Below are 18,723 nucleotides of genomic sequence, written 5' to 3' on the forward strand. Positions count from 1 at the left end.
TTTTTCCACCACGTATATATTTTCTCAGATAATAGATGTTATTTTTAAATGTTTTTAAAAGTTTATATGTTTGCTAGGTGGCACTGGTGTACCCCAACAGTGACCCTGGGATGTTCTGGGTTGCCTTCTATGGATGCCTACTGGCAGAAGTTATTCCTGTGCCTATTGAGGTGCCACTGTCTCGTAAGGTACAAAAACCACCTCAGGACCACAGTCATGTCCAGATGAAAGCTGCATACTCACACTGGCAAATGTACTTTTCTGTGAATTTAGGATGCAGGTATCAGCCAGGTGGGCTTTTTACTTGGAAGCTGTGGTGTGAGTCTAGCTCTGACCAGTGAGATCTGTCTGAAGGGGCTACCTAAGACCCCTGCCGGTGAAATACTGCAGTACAAAGGTCCGTAAACTGCATCTGAGTTCTACTAGCTTCATTTATTTATTCATTATCAGCCACTTATCTGGGTCCGGGTCGCAACAGCAGCAGAGCAAGCACCCCATCCCATACTTCCCTATCCTCTGCCAAGTCCTGTAACTCTTCCCAGGGGATCCTAATCCTTTCCCAAGACAGCTGGGAAATATAATCTCTCCAGTGCATCCTGGGTCTTCCCCAGGGCCTCCTCCTGGTTCGACATGCCTGGAAGACCTCCCTGTGGAGACGACCAGTGGGCTTCCTCACCAGGCGCCCGAACCACTTTAGCTGATTCCTTTTGATGTGAGGAAGCAGCGGTTCTACTCCAAGTCCCTCCCGCCGAGCTTCTCATCCTGTCCAGGAGTGTTGAGTGTAAGCCCATGCCCGACAGAAGGATCTCATGTTCGCCACTTGTATCCGTTATCTTATTCTTGTATTCATTACCCAAACCTCAGACCCATAGGTGGGGATAGGAGCCTAAATCGACTGGTAACTCAAGAGCCTCGCCTTCCGGCTCACCTCCTTCATCACGATGGTCCAGTACAACATCCATAAAATGTCAGACGTCGCCCCAATCCATCTTTCAAGCTCACACTTCAGGTTACCCCCACTCATGAACAAGACTCCAGAAGGTACTTAAAGCTAGAGTTGGTAGTCCTGGAGAGCTAGCAAGAGAGCTAGGAAGATTGAAAGTAGCACCTCCTCTAGGTTCCACCCCCTACCCCGTCAGTGCTCCATCCAAAGCCATGCACCCACAAACCTGAACGCGCATCTGAATGTGGGATTCAGCAGGGCAGAGGAGAGCTGACTAAAGGCCCCCTGACACGCAGTAGCACGTACGTCATCATGATGATCCCCCCGCTGTGATCCCAGCTGGACGGCATTCTTTGATCTACCGGCTGCCACATGCTCTGCACTGGACGCTGTGTACATAAAATAATTATTTTGTGTCGGATTAATCATTTTCTCTACAAATTGGCTGTTGAAACGGCTGTAATCACTTCCTGAATCACACAGGACCGCTCCAGCTTCAGCTGTTCGCACGCGCCTAACAAGCTGCAGAAACCATTTTGAGCCGTCTAAAAAGGTAATTTTTTTGTCGTGTTTACAGTGTCATGGCTTGGTAAAACAGTTGTGTGTTCTTTCCTTCTTGTGTGCAGCTGTTTAAGTATGTTTATGAGAGATTTAACTTGTTATAATCGTTCAGACGATCGTCACCACTCGCTCTGTTCACTTCTTTACTCCACCTGACGAGCTGAAATGTTCAAAAAATCTTTCACGCATAAATGTCGTGCTATGTGGTGCAATCTAATCACCAACATGATGTGCAGCTCGTCAAGTGGAGTAAAGAATAATTGAACAGCGAGTGGTGACGTCAGCGGATCGCATCAGAGCGCAGCTTGTCTGAAGAATTATAACAAAAAGTTAAATCAGTTATAAACATACTTTAACAGCTGCACAGAAGAATGAAAGAACACAAAATTGTTTTACCAAGCCATGACAATGTAAACATGACAAATAGACAATATCTATATAGAGGTTGGCAACAGAATTTTCAAACAAACAATAGGGATACCTATGGGAACAGATTGTGCTCCACTTTTAGCTAACCTTTTCCTTTTTTATTATGAATACAAATTTATGAAAGATAAACTTAAAAAGTCAGCAAAAACCTTTAATAATACATTCCGTTACATTGATGACCTACTTACTTTAAATAACCCTAATTTTGAGAATGAAATTAAAAATATTTATCCATCAGAATTAGAACTAAAAAAAGACTACAGAAAACAATAAAAAACTCTCATACTTAGATATAGAGTTGAGCATTATAGATAGTTTAGAATAGCCGTTTTCGACAAACGGGATGATTTTAACTTTCATATCGTAAAATTTCCTAGTATGAGTAGTAACATACCGAGTAAACCTACATACGGTGTTTACACCTCTCAATTAGTCAGAATTGGTTGCATCTGTGATAATTACCAAAGTTTTTCCACTAGACACCATAAACTTACTAGTAGATTAGTTGAGCAAGGGTTTCTGTATAACAAATTGGTTCTTCAGTTCAAAAGATTTTCTAATAGACATCAAAAATAATATCTACGTTTGGGGTTCCCATTAAAAACATGTAGAAAATGGAATTTCTTCTACCTAGATTAGCTAACCATAACCTAACAAATAGGGTAAACCTTAGATAAAACCTATAACATATTATATCTGAGCCTAAAAACCAACCATCCCTGGTTCTCAAGACCAGGCACGTAAGTGGCTCTACTCTACTCTTTTCTACTCTCCTATTTTTACTCTTCCTTTTTAGATATTTAGATATACCTTTGTATACTGGCATAGTTCCACCTTAGAATTGGAATATAATATATAAGATATACCTTACTGAATTTTCATGACAAATAATTACCTTTTTAGACGGCTCAAAATGCTTTCTGCAGCTTGTTAGGCGAAAGGCTGAAGCTGGAGCAGTTCTGTGTGATTCAGGAAGTGATTACAGCCGTTTTCAACAGCCAATTTGCAGAGGAAAAGATTAATCCGGCATGGCACAATGCGGTGGAAGTGGGAGTTTCAGCTGTATTCCCTCTGCCATTGTACTGAATTGAACTTCAGTACAATGGCACATTGCACATTGGAGGTCACTGCCTGATGAAGCCAACAGAACCACATCATCTGCAGAAAGCAGAGATGCAACTCTGAGGTCACCAAAGTGGACACCTTCCGATCCCTGATTGCACCTTGAAATCCTGTCCATGAACATCACAAACAGGATTGGTGACAAGGGGTAGCCCTGGCCTAGTCCAATACCCATTGGAAACAGTTCTGTTGTAATGCCAAGAATGCGGGCACAGTTCCTACTATAAAAGAGTGATGGGAATGGAAGTACAAAGGAAGACAAAGAAGAGAAAGATGAACTGGAGATGAGTGGATACTGAATAGAGTAAAGGAAGACTTGAAGAAGGAGGAGGTAGCGATGCAGGAACAGACTGTATGGAGAAAGTCCCTCAGACACACAAACACAGCCCTATTAATATGTTTTATACAAGTTGCATCATCATCACCCAGAATAGTTGGACACATGAGGTTGTCAGAAAACATATTTGCTGTTTACCAGTAGTTACACAGTGCATCCAGAAAGTATACACAGCACTACAGTTTTACCACATTTTGTTATTACAGCCTTATGCCAAAATGGTTGAAATTAATTTTTCCCTCAAAATTCTACACACAATACCCCATAATGACAATGGGGAAAACACGTTTTTTTTTTTTTTTTTTTTTTTTTTTTAAGATTTTTGCTAATTTATTCCAAACAAACAAACAACAAAACAACTAAGAAATCACGTGTACATAAGTATTCACAGCCTTGGCCGTGGAGATCAAAATTGAGCTCAGGTGCATCCTGTTTCCACTGATCATCCTTGAGATGTTTCTGCAGCCTAATTGAAGTCCACCTGGTGTAAATTCAGTTGATTGGACATGATTTGGAAAGACACACACACCTGTCTACATATAAGGTCCCACAGTTGACTGTGCATGTGTTGTGAAAGTGTAGTGACACGGACTCACAACAGGGGGCGTAATTGAATGGACAGTGAATGAGCCAAAATACAACACTTTACTGTTGTGAATGTGCACAACGAAATACAGACGATTACAGAATTTATATGCAGTCAATCCACAGAGGTGACGTGTGGGCAGGCTCGAGGATAGAAGACATCTTTCCAGACAAGAACCGGATCCCACACGATTTCCACTGCCACCGAACCCGGAAGATACTGGAGCCGCCAAGTCCCGAGTCCCCAGGTGGCCACCGTCTCCGGCTGTCGGATCTGGTACTGTTGGCAGGAAGCAGAAACAGTTAGGTGTGGGTGTGTGCACACCCAGTAACAGTCAGCAATACAGGTGGGTATTACACCTCCACCTCCGCAATTACGAACACACAGTCTTTTACAGAACCTGAACAGTCACTTGTCTCACTGATCGTGAAGGGTGCGCTCCGTCACCCTGCCGTCACTGACCAGCTCAGCCTCCAGCTGACGCAAGTAACCAGGTACTCCTGTAACAGACAGATAAACGGAGTGCGATACGGCACAGATACGGCTGAGGATTATTACCTCCAATGGTAGGTGATATCTCGGCAGCGGGGTGGAGATGTCGTCCGGCCTTTAAAGAGTGGTTGATGATATGGTGATAGGTGACAGCTGTCATGAGTTGATGAATGACAGCTGTCACTCCCGGCTGTTCCTGTGAGGCGGCAGCGCCCTCTCGTGCCTGAAGCCCGCACTTCAGGCAGGGCGCCCTCTGGTGGTGGGCCAGCAGTACCTCCTCTTCAGCGGCCCACACAACAGCATGTCAGAGCACAAACCAAGCGTGAAGTCAAAGGAATTTTCTGTAGACCTCTGAGACAGGATTGTCTTGAGTCACAAATCTGGGGAAGGGTACAGAAACATTTCTGCTGCTTTGAAGGTCCCAGTGAGCACAATGGCCTCCATCATCCGTAAATGGAAGAAGTTCAGATCCATCAGGACTTTTTCTAGAGCTGGCTACCTGTCATGCTTGGTTGGAAACCAGGCACCATCTCTGCAGTGAAGCATGGTGGTGGCAGCATCATGCTGTGGGGATGTTTTCCAGCGGCAGGAACTGGGCTTCAGAACAACTCTGTCAATGTCCTTGAGTGGCCCAGCCAGAGCCCAGACCTGAATCCCATTGAACATCTCCGGAGAGATCTGAAAATGGCTTTGAGAGGTTCTGCAAAGAGGAATGGGCAAAAAACTGCCCAAAGATAGCTGCACCAAGCTTGTGGCATCATATTCAAGAAGACTTGAGGCTGTAATTACTGCCAAAGGTGCACAAACAAAGTATTGAACAAAGAGTGTGAATACTTACTATGTACATGTAATTTATAAGTTTTTATTTTTAATAAAATTGCAAAAATTAAAAAAAGCCTGTTTTCATGTTGTCATTATGGGATGTTGTGAGTGGAATTTTGAGGGAAAAACGGATTTACTCCATTTTGGAATAAGGCCGTAACATAACAAAATGTGGAAAAGTGAAATGCTGTGAATACTTTCCAGATGCACGGTATTTCAGACACTAAATCTGATTATTTGTAAAACAGATTTTCTTTTTTTTTTTTTTTTTTTTTTTTGGTTCTTGTTGGGGTTTTTTTCTGGCATATAATTAAGTCCTGAATCTTTTACACTTGTCACGTGCTATTGTGTTCTCTCATAGGCTGGCCTCGACTCAAGTGGGTGGTGACAGACTCAAAGTACCTAACGAAGCCGTCCAAAGACTGGCAGCCACACATCCCCACCGCCAATACTGACCCTGCATATATAGAGGTATGACCCCTGATGTGTTTTAACAGCAGTATTCAGCTGTGGCTGGTATCCTGGGTACTGGGTCTGTCCACAAACTATATATGAATTTGTATCATTAACACCTTTGTTAACTCGCAGTGTTTGTGTTCCTTTCTTTGTACAGTATAAGGCCAGTAAAGAAGGCACAGTTATGGGTGTGGCTGTGTCCAAAGTAGCCATGCTGACTCACTGCCAAGCGCTGACCCAAGCTTGCAACTATTGTGAGGGTGAGTAAACGCACAGACTGCCGTCATCCATCACCTGAAGGCTTCTTTGTCAGCACCATCTGAAGTCACTTCTGTGCGTCTCTCTGCTTCAAGGGGAAACACTGGTGAATGTCCTGGACTTTAAAAAGGACATGGGTCTCTGGCACGGAGTCCTCACGGTGAGTGTGTGTGGTGTGGTTAAGGGTTTCACACTGGTTTGAACAAGATTGAGAAGTAAACAACAGACATTTAAAGAGCAACAATTGGAAGACAACTTGTTTTTGTCATGTCATGTGCAAATAACAGTAATAATAATTATAACAATAATCCAAATATCAGAAATGACGAGGACATTGTGAATGAGGATTTTATAGTTGTAGTACAAGAAGGTGTGAGAAACATGAAAAACACCAATAGTAGCAAGATGTGAGACGATCAGAGCTTCATAAGCTTCTGGATTCCGTGATGGACCAAATTTGTTCGGGTTACTTACTTGTACATGGTAAGTCCCTTTGGCTGCTCCCTTGTTTTTTTTTTTTCCATGTGGAGTCGCCACAGCAGAGCAGAGGTGGATCTGCAAGTTGATTTTGCACTGGTTGCCCTTACTGATGCAACTTCATTTTACATGGAGAATGGGCAGGAGTAGAGTTTGAACCAGGAACCTTCCACACTAGAAACAAGCACAGTTGTTGGCTTAGGATTATTTACTTGTATGCATCAGTAAGTAATTGGTGTGTACATGTACACTACCAGTCAAAGGTTTGGAAAACACTTTCCCTTTCAGCTGAATGAAGATAGCATTTGGGTCTGTTCAGATTTTGTTTTCCCACTTTGTCACGATTCAAGGATTTGGTTGTGAACCTCTCTGCAGTAAGCACAATGCTGGTAAATGAACACAAACTTTATTGCCATGCTTAGTCACAGGAAACAAAGAGCGGCAGAGTCAAACTGGCAGACGTGTCACAACACAGAATACAATTTATGTTTGAAGACACAGTTGCATGGATATGAGACAGCAGTCTTTCCGGACACCCAGTGGTTGGATAAACAAAATTCTAGGTGGGAAGACAGTAACACAAGATCAGCCATTGTCATGATCTGGCCCTTTTGGCCCTGCTGGTATTGTTCTTGACCCTGTTTATCCTCTATGCTCTGAGCCTTCTGTGTTCTGTCACGTCCAGTTTTCATGGTCATGCTTCGGTTGTAATTGGTTTTGTTTGATTTGTTCTCTGTGTATCATTTGCTTACCACATTTATTGTTTTACTTTACTGCTTATTGTTTTGCTTTCACTCTTGGTCCCTTTAGTTGTTTTAGTCTTAGTTTTGTTCTGTTTATCACATTTATTGTTTTATGCTTTAGTCTCAGGTTTTGGTTATTTATCTTGTAGTGTTTCTTATCAGGTTAAGTTCTGTTTGTTATTTATTGTGCTTTTCTATAACCTCTGGTTTTGTTTGCTTATCATTTATTTTCTAGTTAGTCATTTGTCTCTTTGCCCTCTTTAGACTAGTCACAGTATTTCTTAGTTCTGCCCCTTTTTGTTTTGCTCACGCATTATTGTTTGTCTAGAACACATCATGTTATTCTGTTAGTTCTTCTGTCACCTACTTATCTTGTTTTGCACCACTTTTGTTTTGCCTTCCTGCACACTCTTGCCTTTCTTCTCTCCTCTTTGTTCACTTCACCACACCTCTTTCCACACACCTGCTTCACATCAACCTGATTAGTTTGCTCTCTCTTCAAAACTCTCACAGTTCCACAGCTCACGGCCTGATAGACTTTGTGCACTTTCTCGCCTCTCGTTCTTGTTCAGTATTGCTCGTGTGTTTTGACCTTGCTTTTGTGCTCCGACCTCCACCTTGCCGTATCCTGTACTCTGCCTGTATTTTGACTTTGCCTTTGTTTTGCCTGCTATATACCTTGACGCCGTGTGAACGAACCCTGCCTGGTTTATGGATCACATCCCAGCCTGTACCATGTCTGATACCTTTGCTTCCATGTCTGAGTACCTGTGTACCAAACCCAATGCCTGGTTTCAAGATAAAGCCTATTATTCATCACAACCAGCCATGTCTGAGAGTCTGCATTGGTCTCCACTTGTTTCCTGTGTCAGTCCATCACGAGCCCTGACAGCCATAAAATAACAAGTCTTAACAAAGAGCAATGCAAGAAGGATTGGAGTGGTACAAGGCAAAGGCAAATAACAAAAGTCAGTACAATAATAAAACACAGTCCAAACTTATTACAGTGTCATTGAGACTGTAGATAACAATTAAGATACACTATGAAGATACCTCAGGGGTCTCAAATAACAAACAATGTTCACAATCGGACATGGGGTGAAAATAATTACCATACCCTTGAGACATAGTCAGGGGCTGCAGTGCACAGCCAATATCAGGCACAGAAGTAACTGGAATACTGAGAAGTACATGTGGGATTACATTAGAAATACATACGTATAGGAACACAGGAAGTGAAAACTCACTAGAGGAATGCTGACGATAACTTTCACTAGAAATACATTGGAAAATATCAATGAGAAATAGCGCAAGAACATGGTGGGGACCAATGCTGAGCTAACAGTCAGACATCTTTGCTCCAGACTTTCAGGGAAAAAACATTACAAGATTTAGCAAAGCTGTCTGTTAAATAAACAAGCAGTCTTTCAAAACAAGGATCAACAAAAATTCTCTCTTACAAGACAAAACCCGTGTTCTCAAAAATAGTGTTACAAAAATTTCATTCATTTGAGGCAGAAATGATCTTGCGAGCTCATGGAAAGATGCAAGATGACGAACGTTCTGGTGAAGAGCGCTAGTGCACATCTGCCCTGTACAGATTGAAACCTAATCAATCCCAAAAAACAAGGAAACACGGGGTTAGGACAGAGCGCAGCCAGAATAGTGAGCTCGCTAAACAGCACTAAATCATATGTGCACCCACAGTGGCGCAGCAGAGAGGTGAGTGGAGAGAAACCATCACACTGTAACAGATACACAGCCTGCCCACTGCTAACAAGTGCCAAAATTAATCAGACAACCGCACAGAGGGAAAACGCTGCAGATGAATTGGAGGAGGCACTGATTAACCGCAAGAAGGCTGAACTCGAAGAAATTACAAAGATCACTCAGTGGATGTGGAGGAGGCAGAGAGGGTGTGAGGGAAACACATACACCAATGTAACTGAGGACAAAAGGAGAGATCAGACAAAACTAAACAGAAAACACTGCACCACAGCATGCACGTGCCCATGACCTGTGATACACTTAGCTCTATCATTTTTATAACCTTTAGTTATTTGCAATCACTTTATTTCTTTGTTTTTGTTTACTTTGAATAGAAGTGGTTGTCATTTTGTTGTTTTTTAATCCCTCACTGGCCGAAGGCCTGAAGGGGATTATGTTGTGGAAATTTCCATCCGTCCCGAAAAAGCGTTCTGAAACGCTCACGTCAAGCCTTCTTCTCCTCTCACACTTTTAGGAGGAATTTCCTGAAACTTATTGTATCATCATATCTTTCGAGTTGAGTCCATTTTTACCAGAGTTATGGCCCTTGATTAACAAATCTAGACTCCGTCAGTTTCATGAGTGGGTGCCTGCATTCTGAAATCTATTCTTCTCACATTCTTTCGGAGGAATTTTGTGAAACGTGGCACACATCCTCATTCTAGGTTGGGAATACACATATAATATCGCTCAACTTAAGGTACAGCATAGAACATTCCTTTTCATTTATAATTTTCAGTCCAAAGCCCGAATCAACAGGTTAACTTTGAAAAGTAATATATTTATTATTCTGTCCTGTGATTCATTAGCAAGAAATGTTTGTCTTGATTCATGAAAGAAATTCTTCACAAAATTAGCTCATTTTATAGTTTTTGATAGAAGTGCAAGTAACTGATGTGTTTTGATAAAACAAATGTTATCAGATACCTTGAAATGTTATCAGAATGCACCAAACACTTGTACCAAAGCACCATGGAAGATATTGTGCTCTCAGAGCACTCTTGTTGTAATTTGAAGGATTGCATTACTGTAATATTACTGGAACTTATGATCACAAAATAAACTACAAAGGTAATTATAGACCCTTTTCAGCAAGTTAAAGTCAGAGAGGTGAGATTGAGATGGTTTGGACATGTGCAGAGGAGAGACCCAGGGTATATAGGGAGAAGGATGCTGAGGATGGAGCCACCAGGAAGAGAAGAGGGAGGCCAAAGAGGAGGTTTATGGATGTGTTAAGGGAGGACATGCAGGTGGTTGGTGTGACAGAGGAAGATACAGAGGACAGGGTGAGATGGAAACGAGTGATCCGCTGTGGCGACCCCGAACGGGAGCAGCCAAAAGAAGATGATATAGGTGTAAGAATAATTTACTGTTTCATTTGTTTAATTCCATTTTCTGTCTTCCCAGGCTGTGATGAACAGGATCCACACTATCAGTGTTCCCTATGCAGTGATGAAAGCTTGTCCTCTTTCCTGGGTACAGAGAGTTCACATCAACAAAGGTGAATTAGGGTCAGCTCTGAAAATAAGTAACAGCAGCTAAATGGTTGACAGCAGATGATTTCATGGAAAAAAAAATATGTTGTTCCCATATATATATATATATATTTATATATACAGTCTGTGGTTGTTCCTGTTCTTCTCATGCAGCTCGTGTAGCTTTGGTGAAGTGCCGTGACTTGCACTGGGCCATGATGGCCCATCGGGACCAGCGGGACACCAGCCTGGCATCGTTACGCATGCTAGTTGTTGCTGACGGCGCTAACCCCTGTGAGTGCATCACATGACTTCCAAAGGTCATCACACAGCAAATGCAGCATGTTAAGTAAGTGTAGTGCTCTTTGTCTTTCTCTGGGTCTTTGATTTCATTTTAGGGTCGGTGTCTTCGTGCGACGCCTTCTTAAATGTGTTCCAATCCCACGGTTTGAAACCAGAAGTTATATGTCCCTGTGCCACCTCTCCTGAGGCCATGACAGTCACCATACGCAGGTACAACACCAAACCACAGTGAACATTGGTCTACTTCTTTACTGAATAATTCAGCACTATGCAAACTGAGAAATAACTATAGAGACTCTCTCCACTTCCAATGCTTATCTTTGTGCCGGTTTTTCTATGTTCTTCCTCACCTTTTACATTCTGTTACAATGCTTCTGAAGGACAGCTGGTGGTGATTAGAGAAAGGAGGAAAGGCGTGACATGCTGCGTGTATTTTCATGTTTACTGAACAGGGTGGATGAGTACATATCTGACGGTGTGCATGTGCAGGTGGACAGATGGCTAACTGTAAGAACAGATGGAAGACATGCCCAGAAAACCTTCATGTCTGATCAAACTCTCTCTCTGGTGCAGACCGGGTGTGCCGGGTGCACCCCTGCCTGCACGTGCCATCCTCTCCATGAATGGCCTGAGCCACGGTGTCATACGGGTCAACACCGAAGACAAGAACTCCGCCCTCACCGTACAAGATGTGGGACATGTTATGCCTGGAGGTCAGTGTAGTAGAAATTAGATGAGATTTTATTTATTTATTTATTTTGTAGAAATTAGAACCGTGTTTATGAGTAACCTGAAAGTTGGGGAAAAAAGCACTAAAACTTACAAGTTATGGATATGAATACCTGGAATACTTTCAGATCTTACACATCAACACTTGAAAATAGTTGTTGGTTTATCTGAAATCTACTGTGCTATAATGAAGATAAAATAACAGCATCACAACAGTAACCACAAAGAGCTTGTGCTTATGCCACTGGGTCACATGACCTACAGAAAAACACTAAAGTAGTAATTAAATTTTTTTTGTACTTCAGAAAATGCAATGACGATTGTATTAATTCATATATATTAGTAAGTTGATTACACAGTCAGGTAGTGTTTTGTTGCCTTTCATCTTTAACAAAAGATCTTTTAACATCTTTTAATGAAAAGATTAAATTAATCATTTTGGCATAAAAGACGGGCAGAATGGTGGATTAGTGGTTAGCACTGTTGCCTCACAGCGAGAAGGTCGTGGGTTCAATTCCCGTGGCCTTTCTGTGTGGAGTTTGCATGTTCTCCCCGTGTGTGCGTGAGTTTCCTCCAGCTGCTCCGGTTTCCTCCCACACCCAAAGACATGCGGGTTAGGTGGATTGGAGTCTTTAAAATTGTCCTGCGACAGACTGGTGTCCTGTCCTGGGTGTACCCCGCCTCGCGCTCTATGACTGCTGGGATAGGCTCCAGCCCCCCGCGACCCTTAATTGGACTAAGCGGTAGAAGATGGATGGATGGCATAAAAGCCATTCGTTATACATATTCCACCCATTTTCAGAGCTCATAAATAATTGGAGACTAGATTTCAGGATTATTGCGAATACAAATCATTACTTGTAGGGCCGGTTTTCGTCAGACATGTGAGAGGATGGAAGCATTGATTTGTTATTTGTTAAACACCTACATTGATTCGTATTTTTTAAACGTCTCGGTTGTATAATTTCAGCTCCATTGTGGTGGTAAACTGAGGCTAAATTACAAAAACAAAATTAAAAAAGGGGAAAAGGTTTTTGCCCAAATACTAATGGTCCCTGTGTATAACTGTATATTTCACATTGGACTTTGGACATTACACATTACACATTTTCTTATACTCTGGAGGTGCCTGAAACGTACTAGTGTCCAACAATGTACATACACAGTAGTGTTCAGAATAATAGTAGTGCTATGTGACTAAAAAGATTAATCCAGGCTTTGAGTATATTTCTTATTGTTACATGGGAAACAAGGTACCAGTAGATTCAGTAGATTCTCACAAATCCAACAAGACCAAGCATTTGTGATATGCACACTCTTAAGGCTATGAAATTGGGCTATTAGTAAAAAAAGTAGAAAAGGGGGTGTTCACAATAATAGTAGCATCTGCTGTTGACGCTACAAACTCAAAACTGTTATGTTCAAACTGCTTTTTTAGCAATCCCGTGAATCACTAAACTAGTATTTAGTTGTATAACCACAGTTTTTCATGATTTCTTCACATCTGCGAGGCATTAATTTTGCTGGTTTGGAACCAAGATTTTGCTCGTTTACTAGTGTGCTTGGGGTCATTGCCTTGTTGAAACACCCATTTCAAGGGCATGTCCTCTTCAGCATAAGGCAACATGACCTCTTCAAGTATTTTGACATATCCAAACTGATCCATGATACCTGGTATGCGATATATAGGCCCAGCACCATAGTAGAAGAAACATGCCCATATCATGATGTTTGCACCACCATGCTTCATTGTCTTCACTGTGAACTGTGGCTTGAATTCAGAGTTTGGGGGTTGTCTCACAAACTGTCTGCGGCCCTTGGACCCAAAAAAGAACAGTTTTACTCTCATCAGTCCACAAAATATTCCTCCATTTCTCTTTAGGCCAGTTGATGTGTTCTTTGGCAAATTGTAACCTCTTCTGCACATGTCTTTTATTTAACAGAGGGACTTTGCAGGTGATTCTTGCAAATAAATTAGCTTCACACAGGTGTCTTCTGTCACAGCACTTACAGGTAACTCCAGACTGTCTTTGATCATCCTGGAGCTGATCAATGGCTGAGCCTTTGCCATTCTGCTTATTCTTCTATCCATTTTGATGGTTGTTTTCCGTTTTCTTCCACGCGTGTTTTTTTTTTTTGTCCATTTTAAAACATTGTAGATAAACAGCCTATAATTTTTTGCACCTGCGTATAAGTTTTCCTCTCTCCAATCAACTTTTTAATCAAACTACCCTGTTCTTCTGAACAATGTCTTGAACGTCCCATTTTCCTGAGGCTTTCAAAGCGAAAAGCATGTTCAACAGGTGCTGGCTTCATCCTTAAATAGGGGACACCTGATTCACACCTGTTTGTTCCACAAAATTGACGAACTCACTGACTGAATGCCACACTACTATTATTGTGAACACCCCCCTTTTCTACTTTTTTTACTAATAGCCCAATTTCATAGCCTTAAGAGTGTGCATATCATGAATGCTTGGTCTTGTTGGATTTGTGAGAATCTACTGAATCTACTGGTACCTTGTTTCCCATGTAACAATAAGAAATATACGCAAAACCTGGATTAATCTTTTTCGTCACACAGCACTACTATTATTCTGAACACTACTGTATGGTATGTCTGTCAAAATAATACGTACCGTATTTTCCGGACTATAAGTCGCACTTTTTTACATGTTTTGGCCGGGGGTGCGACCTATACTCCGGTGCGACTTATAAATGAAAAATATACCGGTAGGATCTCAATTAATTTACTGTAACAAAACAATTTTACGTGACAGAGTCGATCTATGTTTTAAAATGGCCACCGGAAAAGGAAATGCAATGCATCATGGGCACTGTAGTATGACGGCCATCCTATAGTTCACGCTGGTCACGATAACCAATCAGAGAACAGAACTTTGGATGCGTATTCCTCACCTCACCCACAGCGTGTGAAGCTGACGAACACGGTGCTTGCTGTTATTCCGGCATGGCGAACAGAACAGCTTCAACCCTTGGATATCAGTGTGAGCAGAGTGTTTAAGTTGACGCTGAGAGCTGCGTGGGAGCATTGGGTGAGCGACGGCGGAGGATTAGCGTGTGCACTTGGAAGGAGCTGGCGTCGATGATTGTGAAAAGCGTTTGAAGCAGACGAACATGGTGTTTATTCCGGGACGGCTAACAAAACAGCTTCAACCCTTGGATATCAGTGTGAGCAGAGTTGACGCTGAGAGCTGCATGGGAGCACTGAGCGACGGCGGAGGATTAGCGTCTGCACTTGGAAGGAGCTGGATCGACACCGCTGGGTGGTCATGAGCTGCGCAGGTAGGTGCTGCATGGTTCGGCTCGCAATGTGGTCCGCAAAATACAAACATATCTGTAGGTAAAATGCAGCTCACGAGAGGGCACTCGAGGCTTGTGTGACTGTTCCTGCGACTTCTGACTACCATAGAAAAATAAAAATTTTATCGTTACTGATAACATAACAAGACAACGGAGAAGGCCCGAAAAAATGCCACCAAAAAGAAAATCATACTCTGCAGATTACAAGTTGCGACTGGTGAAATATGCATCCGAAAACGGTAGCCGTCACAATATTATCATCTGAACTTTTCATGTTAACATACCTGTATGTCCATGGGACTTATAGTCCAGTGGACCTTATTTATGGTTTATTTTTCTTTATAATGGATAAAGTGGCTGGTGCGACTTATACTCCGGTGTGACGTATAGTCCCTTTAAAATACGGTATACTAAGTTGGATTAATTATTTACAGCGCCTATCACACATAGATAGATAGAGGTTTTTATTTAATGTGGATACCTAACGAAAATACTTATTAGCATCTTATTTCCAGAAGGGTCCACAGCAAGTCTTTCCACCTCCCCAGCACCCATGATTGGGGTGTCATTTGGGAGCTTGGCTACGAGTGTTTTTGGGAGCAATAACTGGTTTGGATGTGTGTGCCTTTGGACACTTTTTTCATGATTTAAGCGTCAGTTCACAGGGGGTGGGGGGGGGTGCTGGAGCCTATCCCAGCAGTCATACGGCGAGAAGTGGGGTACACCCTGGACAGGTAGGCAGTCTATCACAGGGCCACATACAGGCAAACCACATACAGCATTGGTGTCACACATTCACCTGGAGGGAACACATGCAAACACAGGGAGAACATGCCAACTCCACAAAGAAAGGGTGACCTTCCGTCTCGCCTATAAATGTGATTAATTTAGATTAGATAATCACAAAACTTGTAATTAAATAGGTTCTTTTTTTAGCTTCCTGGCAGCATTAGTTTGTGCTCATTTTATGAGAATGGAGCTGTGTTTCACGTTTGTTTGACAACATTCAGCTACTTGAAAACAGTTACTATGAGCGATGTAATGATAAATTCGAGAATAGGACCAGAAACAGCAACAAAACCACCACCTTAAACATTGGGGCAATGGAAATGGTAAAAATTTCCATTTTAACATGTCACGGGTGCACACTCAATGCATATTCCTCTGACTACACACTCCGTTTTGATCATGTTGCATTTGTGGACATTCAGTCCAACACTGAACAACTTTTTCATTTGGGTTTACATGGTTGAGCTCGGTATGACTGGCAGGCCTCATTAAAATTAGATTAGTGTATTCATTTTCGAAATATTGTTCAAAATGGCAAAAAACGGTCTCATTATCACCATGATAAAGAAAAAAGTTAAAAACAAAACATCCAGAAGCCTAATCAACACCTCACACATTTTTCATCTTGGCGCAGTATTGTGGAGATCATCTAATAAGACAAAATCTTAGCGTCAACTGTGCACAAGCAACTTTGACCTCCCTGGAAGTTAAATATTTTTGTACACTGCTGTTATGAATTGTGTCACTGACAGTCTGAAAGGATGCTAATGTTTAATACATGAGTTGACACTGTTGTACTTGCTGCCTTTATGTGTCTCCAGCTCTGATGTGTATTGTTAAGCCAGATGGGCCTCCTCAGTTGTGTAAAACAGATGAAATTGGCGAAATTATAATTAACTCCCGTGCTGGAGGCACCATGTACTACGGTCTGCCTGGAGTCACTAAAAACACCTTTGAGGTACAAAATCAGAATTGAACCTGTGAACTCTTATACATGTACATTCAAGTTAAAGTTTTTTCAGAACATTTCCTGAGTAGTTATTTTGTCATACATTATTTTTCTGGTCCGTATTGTGTTCAGGTGATACCTGTTAATGCAAGTGGTGTTCCCATTGGAGAGATTCCTTTTGTCCGATCAGGACTCCTCGGGTTCGTTGGCCCAGTAAGAAAGATTCTTTCATTACAGTGCAACATCTGTAGCCACGGTAACATAATCCGTCCTGTGTACTTATACTGACTATGGTGTGTGCAGGGCAGTCTGATCTTTGTGGTGGGTAAAATTGAAGGTCTGCTACTGGTGAGTGGACGGCGACACAACGCTGATGACTTGGTGGCAACCGCCCTCGCCGTGGAGCCGGTTAAGACTGTGTACCGTGGGAGGTAAGGACGCCAGTGGGAGCATGTTAACATGGGAAATATTGGATGGATATACAACCCCTGGCAAAAATGATGGAATCACCGGCCTCAGAGGATGTTCATTCAGTTGTTTAATTTTGTAGAAAAAAAGAAGATCACAGACATGACACAAAACTAAAGTCATTTCAAATGGCAACTTTCTGGCTTTAAGAAACACTATAAGAAATCAGGAAAAAAAAATTGTGGCAGTCAGTAACGGTTACTTTTTTAGACCAAGCAGAGGGGAAAAAAATATGGACTCACTCAATTCTGAGGAAAAAATTATGGAATCATGAAAAACAAAAGAACGCTCCAACACATCACTAGTATTTTTTTTTGCACCACCTCTGGCTTTTATAACAGCTTGCAGTCTCTGAGGCATGGACTTAATGAGTGACAAACAGTACTCTTCATCAATCTGGCTCCAACTTTCTCTGATTGCTGTTGCCAGATCAGCTTTGCAGGTTGGAGCCTTGTCATGGACCATTTTCTTCAACTTCCACCAAAGATTTTCAGTTGGATTAAGATCTGGAATATTTGCAGGCCATGACTTTGACCCTATCTGTCTTTTTGCAAGGAATGTTTTCACAGTTTTTGCTCTATGGCAAGATGCATTATCATCTTGAGAAATGATTTCATCATCCCCAAACATCCTTTCAATTGATGGGATAAGAAAAGTGTCCAAAATATCATCGTAAACTTGTGCATTTATTGATGATGTAATGACAGCCATCTCCCCAGTGCCTTTACCTGACATGCAGCCCCATATCATCAATGACTGTGGAAAATTACATGTTCTCTTCAGGCAGTCATCTTTATAAATCTCATTGGAACAGCACCAAACAAAAGTTCCAGCATCATCACCTTGCCCACTGCAGATTCGAGATTCATCACTGAATATGACTTTCATCCAGTCATCCACAGTCCACGATTGCTTTTCCTTAGCCCATTGTAACCTTGTTTTTTTATGTTTAGGTGTTAATAATGGCTTTCATTTAGCTTTTCTGTATGTAAATCGCATTTCCTTTAGCCGGTTTCTTACAGTTCGGTCACAGACGTTGACTCCAGTTTCTTCCCATTCGTTCCTCATTTATTTTGTTGTGCATTTTCGATTTTTGAGACATATTGCTTTAAGTTTTCTGTCTTGACGCTTTGATGTCTTCCTTGGTCTACCAGTATGTTTGCCTTTAACAACTTTCCCATGTTGTTTGTATTTGGTCCAGAGTTTAGACACAGCTGACTGTGAACAACCAACATCTTTTGCAACATTGCGTGATGATTTACCCTCTTTTAAGAGTTTGATAATCCTCTCCTTTGTTTCAATTGACATCTCTCGTGTTGGAGCTATGATTCATGTCAGTCCACTTGGTGCAACAGCTCTCCAAGGTGTGATCACTCCTTTTTAGATGCAGACTAACGAGCAGATCTGATTTGATGGAGGTGTTAGTTTTGGGGATGAAAATTTACAGGGTGATTCCATAACTTTTCCCTCAGAATTGAGTGAGTCCATATTTTTTTCCCTCTGCTTGGTCTAAAAAAGTAACCGTTACTGACTGCCACAATTTTTTTTTCCTGATTTCTTATAGTGTTTCTTAAAGCCAGAAAGTTGCCATTTGAAATTACTTTAGTTTTGTGTCATGTCTGTGATCTGCTTTTTTTCTACAAAATTAAACAACTGAATGAACATCCTCCGAGGCCGGTGATTCCATAATTTT

At 41.7% G+C, this 18,723-nt stretch overlaps 1 protein-coding gene across 1 annotated transcript in view; it reads left to right on the forward strand.

Annotated features, from left to right (window-relative positions):
- dip2bb (disco-interacting protein 2 homolog Bb) overlaps nucleotides 1-18,723 on the forward strand; it is a 275,837-nt gene that overhangs the window by 172,836 nt on the left and 84,278 nt on the right. The window contains 12 exon segments of the mRNA XM_034166708.1: nucleotides 78-188; nucleotides 274-397; nucleotides 5,654-5,763; nucleotides 5,906-6,008; nucleotides 6,102-6,166; nucleotides 10,401-10,494; nucleotides 10,643-10,762; nucleotides 10,867-10,981; nucleotides 11,345-11,484; nucleotides 16,435-16,571; nucleotides 16,695-16,775; nucleotides 16,866-16,993. Coding sequence (XP_034022599.1) covers nucleotides 78-188; nucleotides 274-397; nucleotides 5,654-5,763; nucleotides 5,906-6,008; nucleotides 6,102-6,166; nucleotides 10,401-10,494; nucleotides 10,643-10,762; nucleotides 10,867-10,981; nucleotides 11,345-11,484; nucleotides 16,435-16,571; nucleotides 16,695-16,775; nucleotides 16,866-16,993 — 1,328 coding nt within the window.

This window comes from Thalassophryne amazonica, chromosome 3 (assembly GCF_902500255.1).
Source record: "Thalassophryne amazonica chromosome 3, fThaAma1.1, whole genome shotgun sequence".
In the NCBI taxonomy this organism is placed as follows: Eukaryota; Metazoa; Chordata; class Actinopteri; order Batrachoidiformes; family Batrachoididae; genus Thalassophryne; species Thalassophryne amazonica.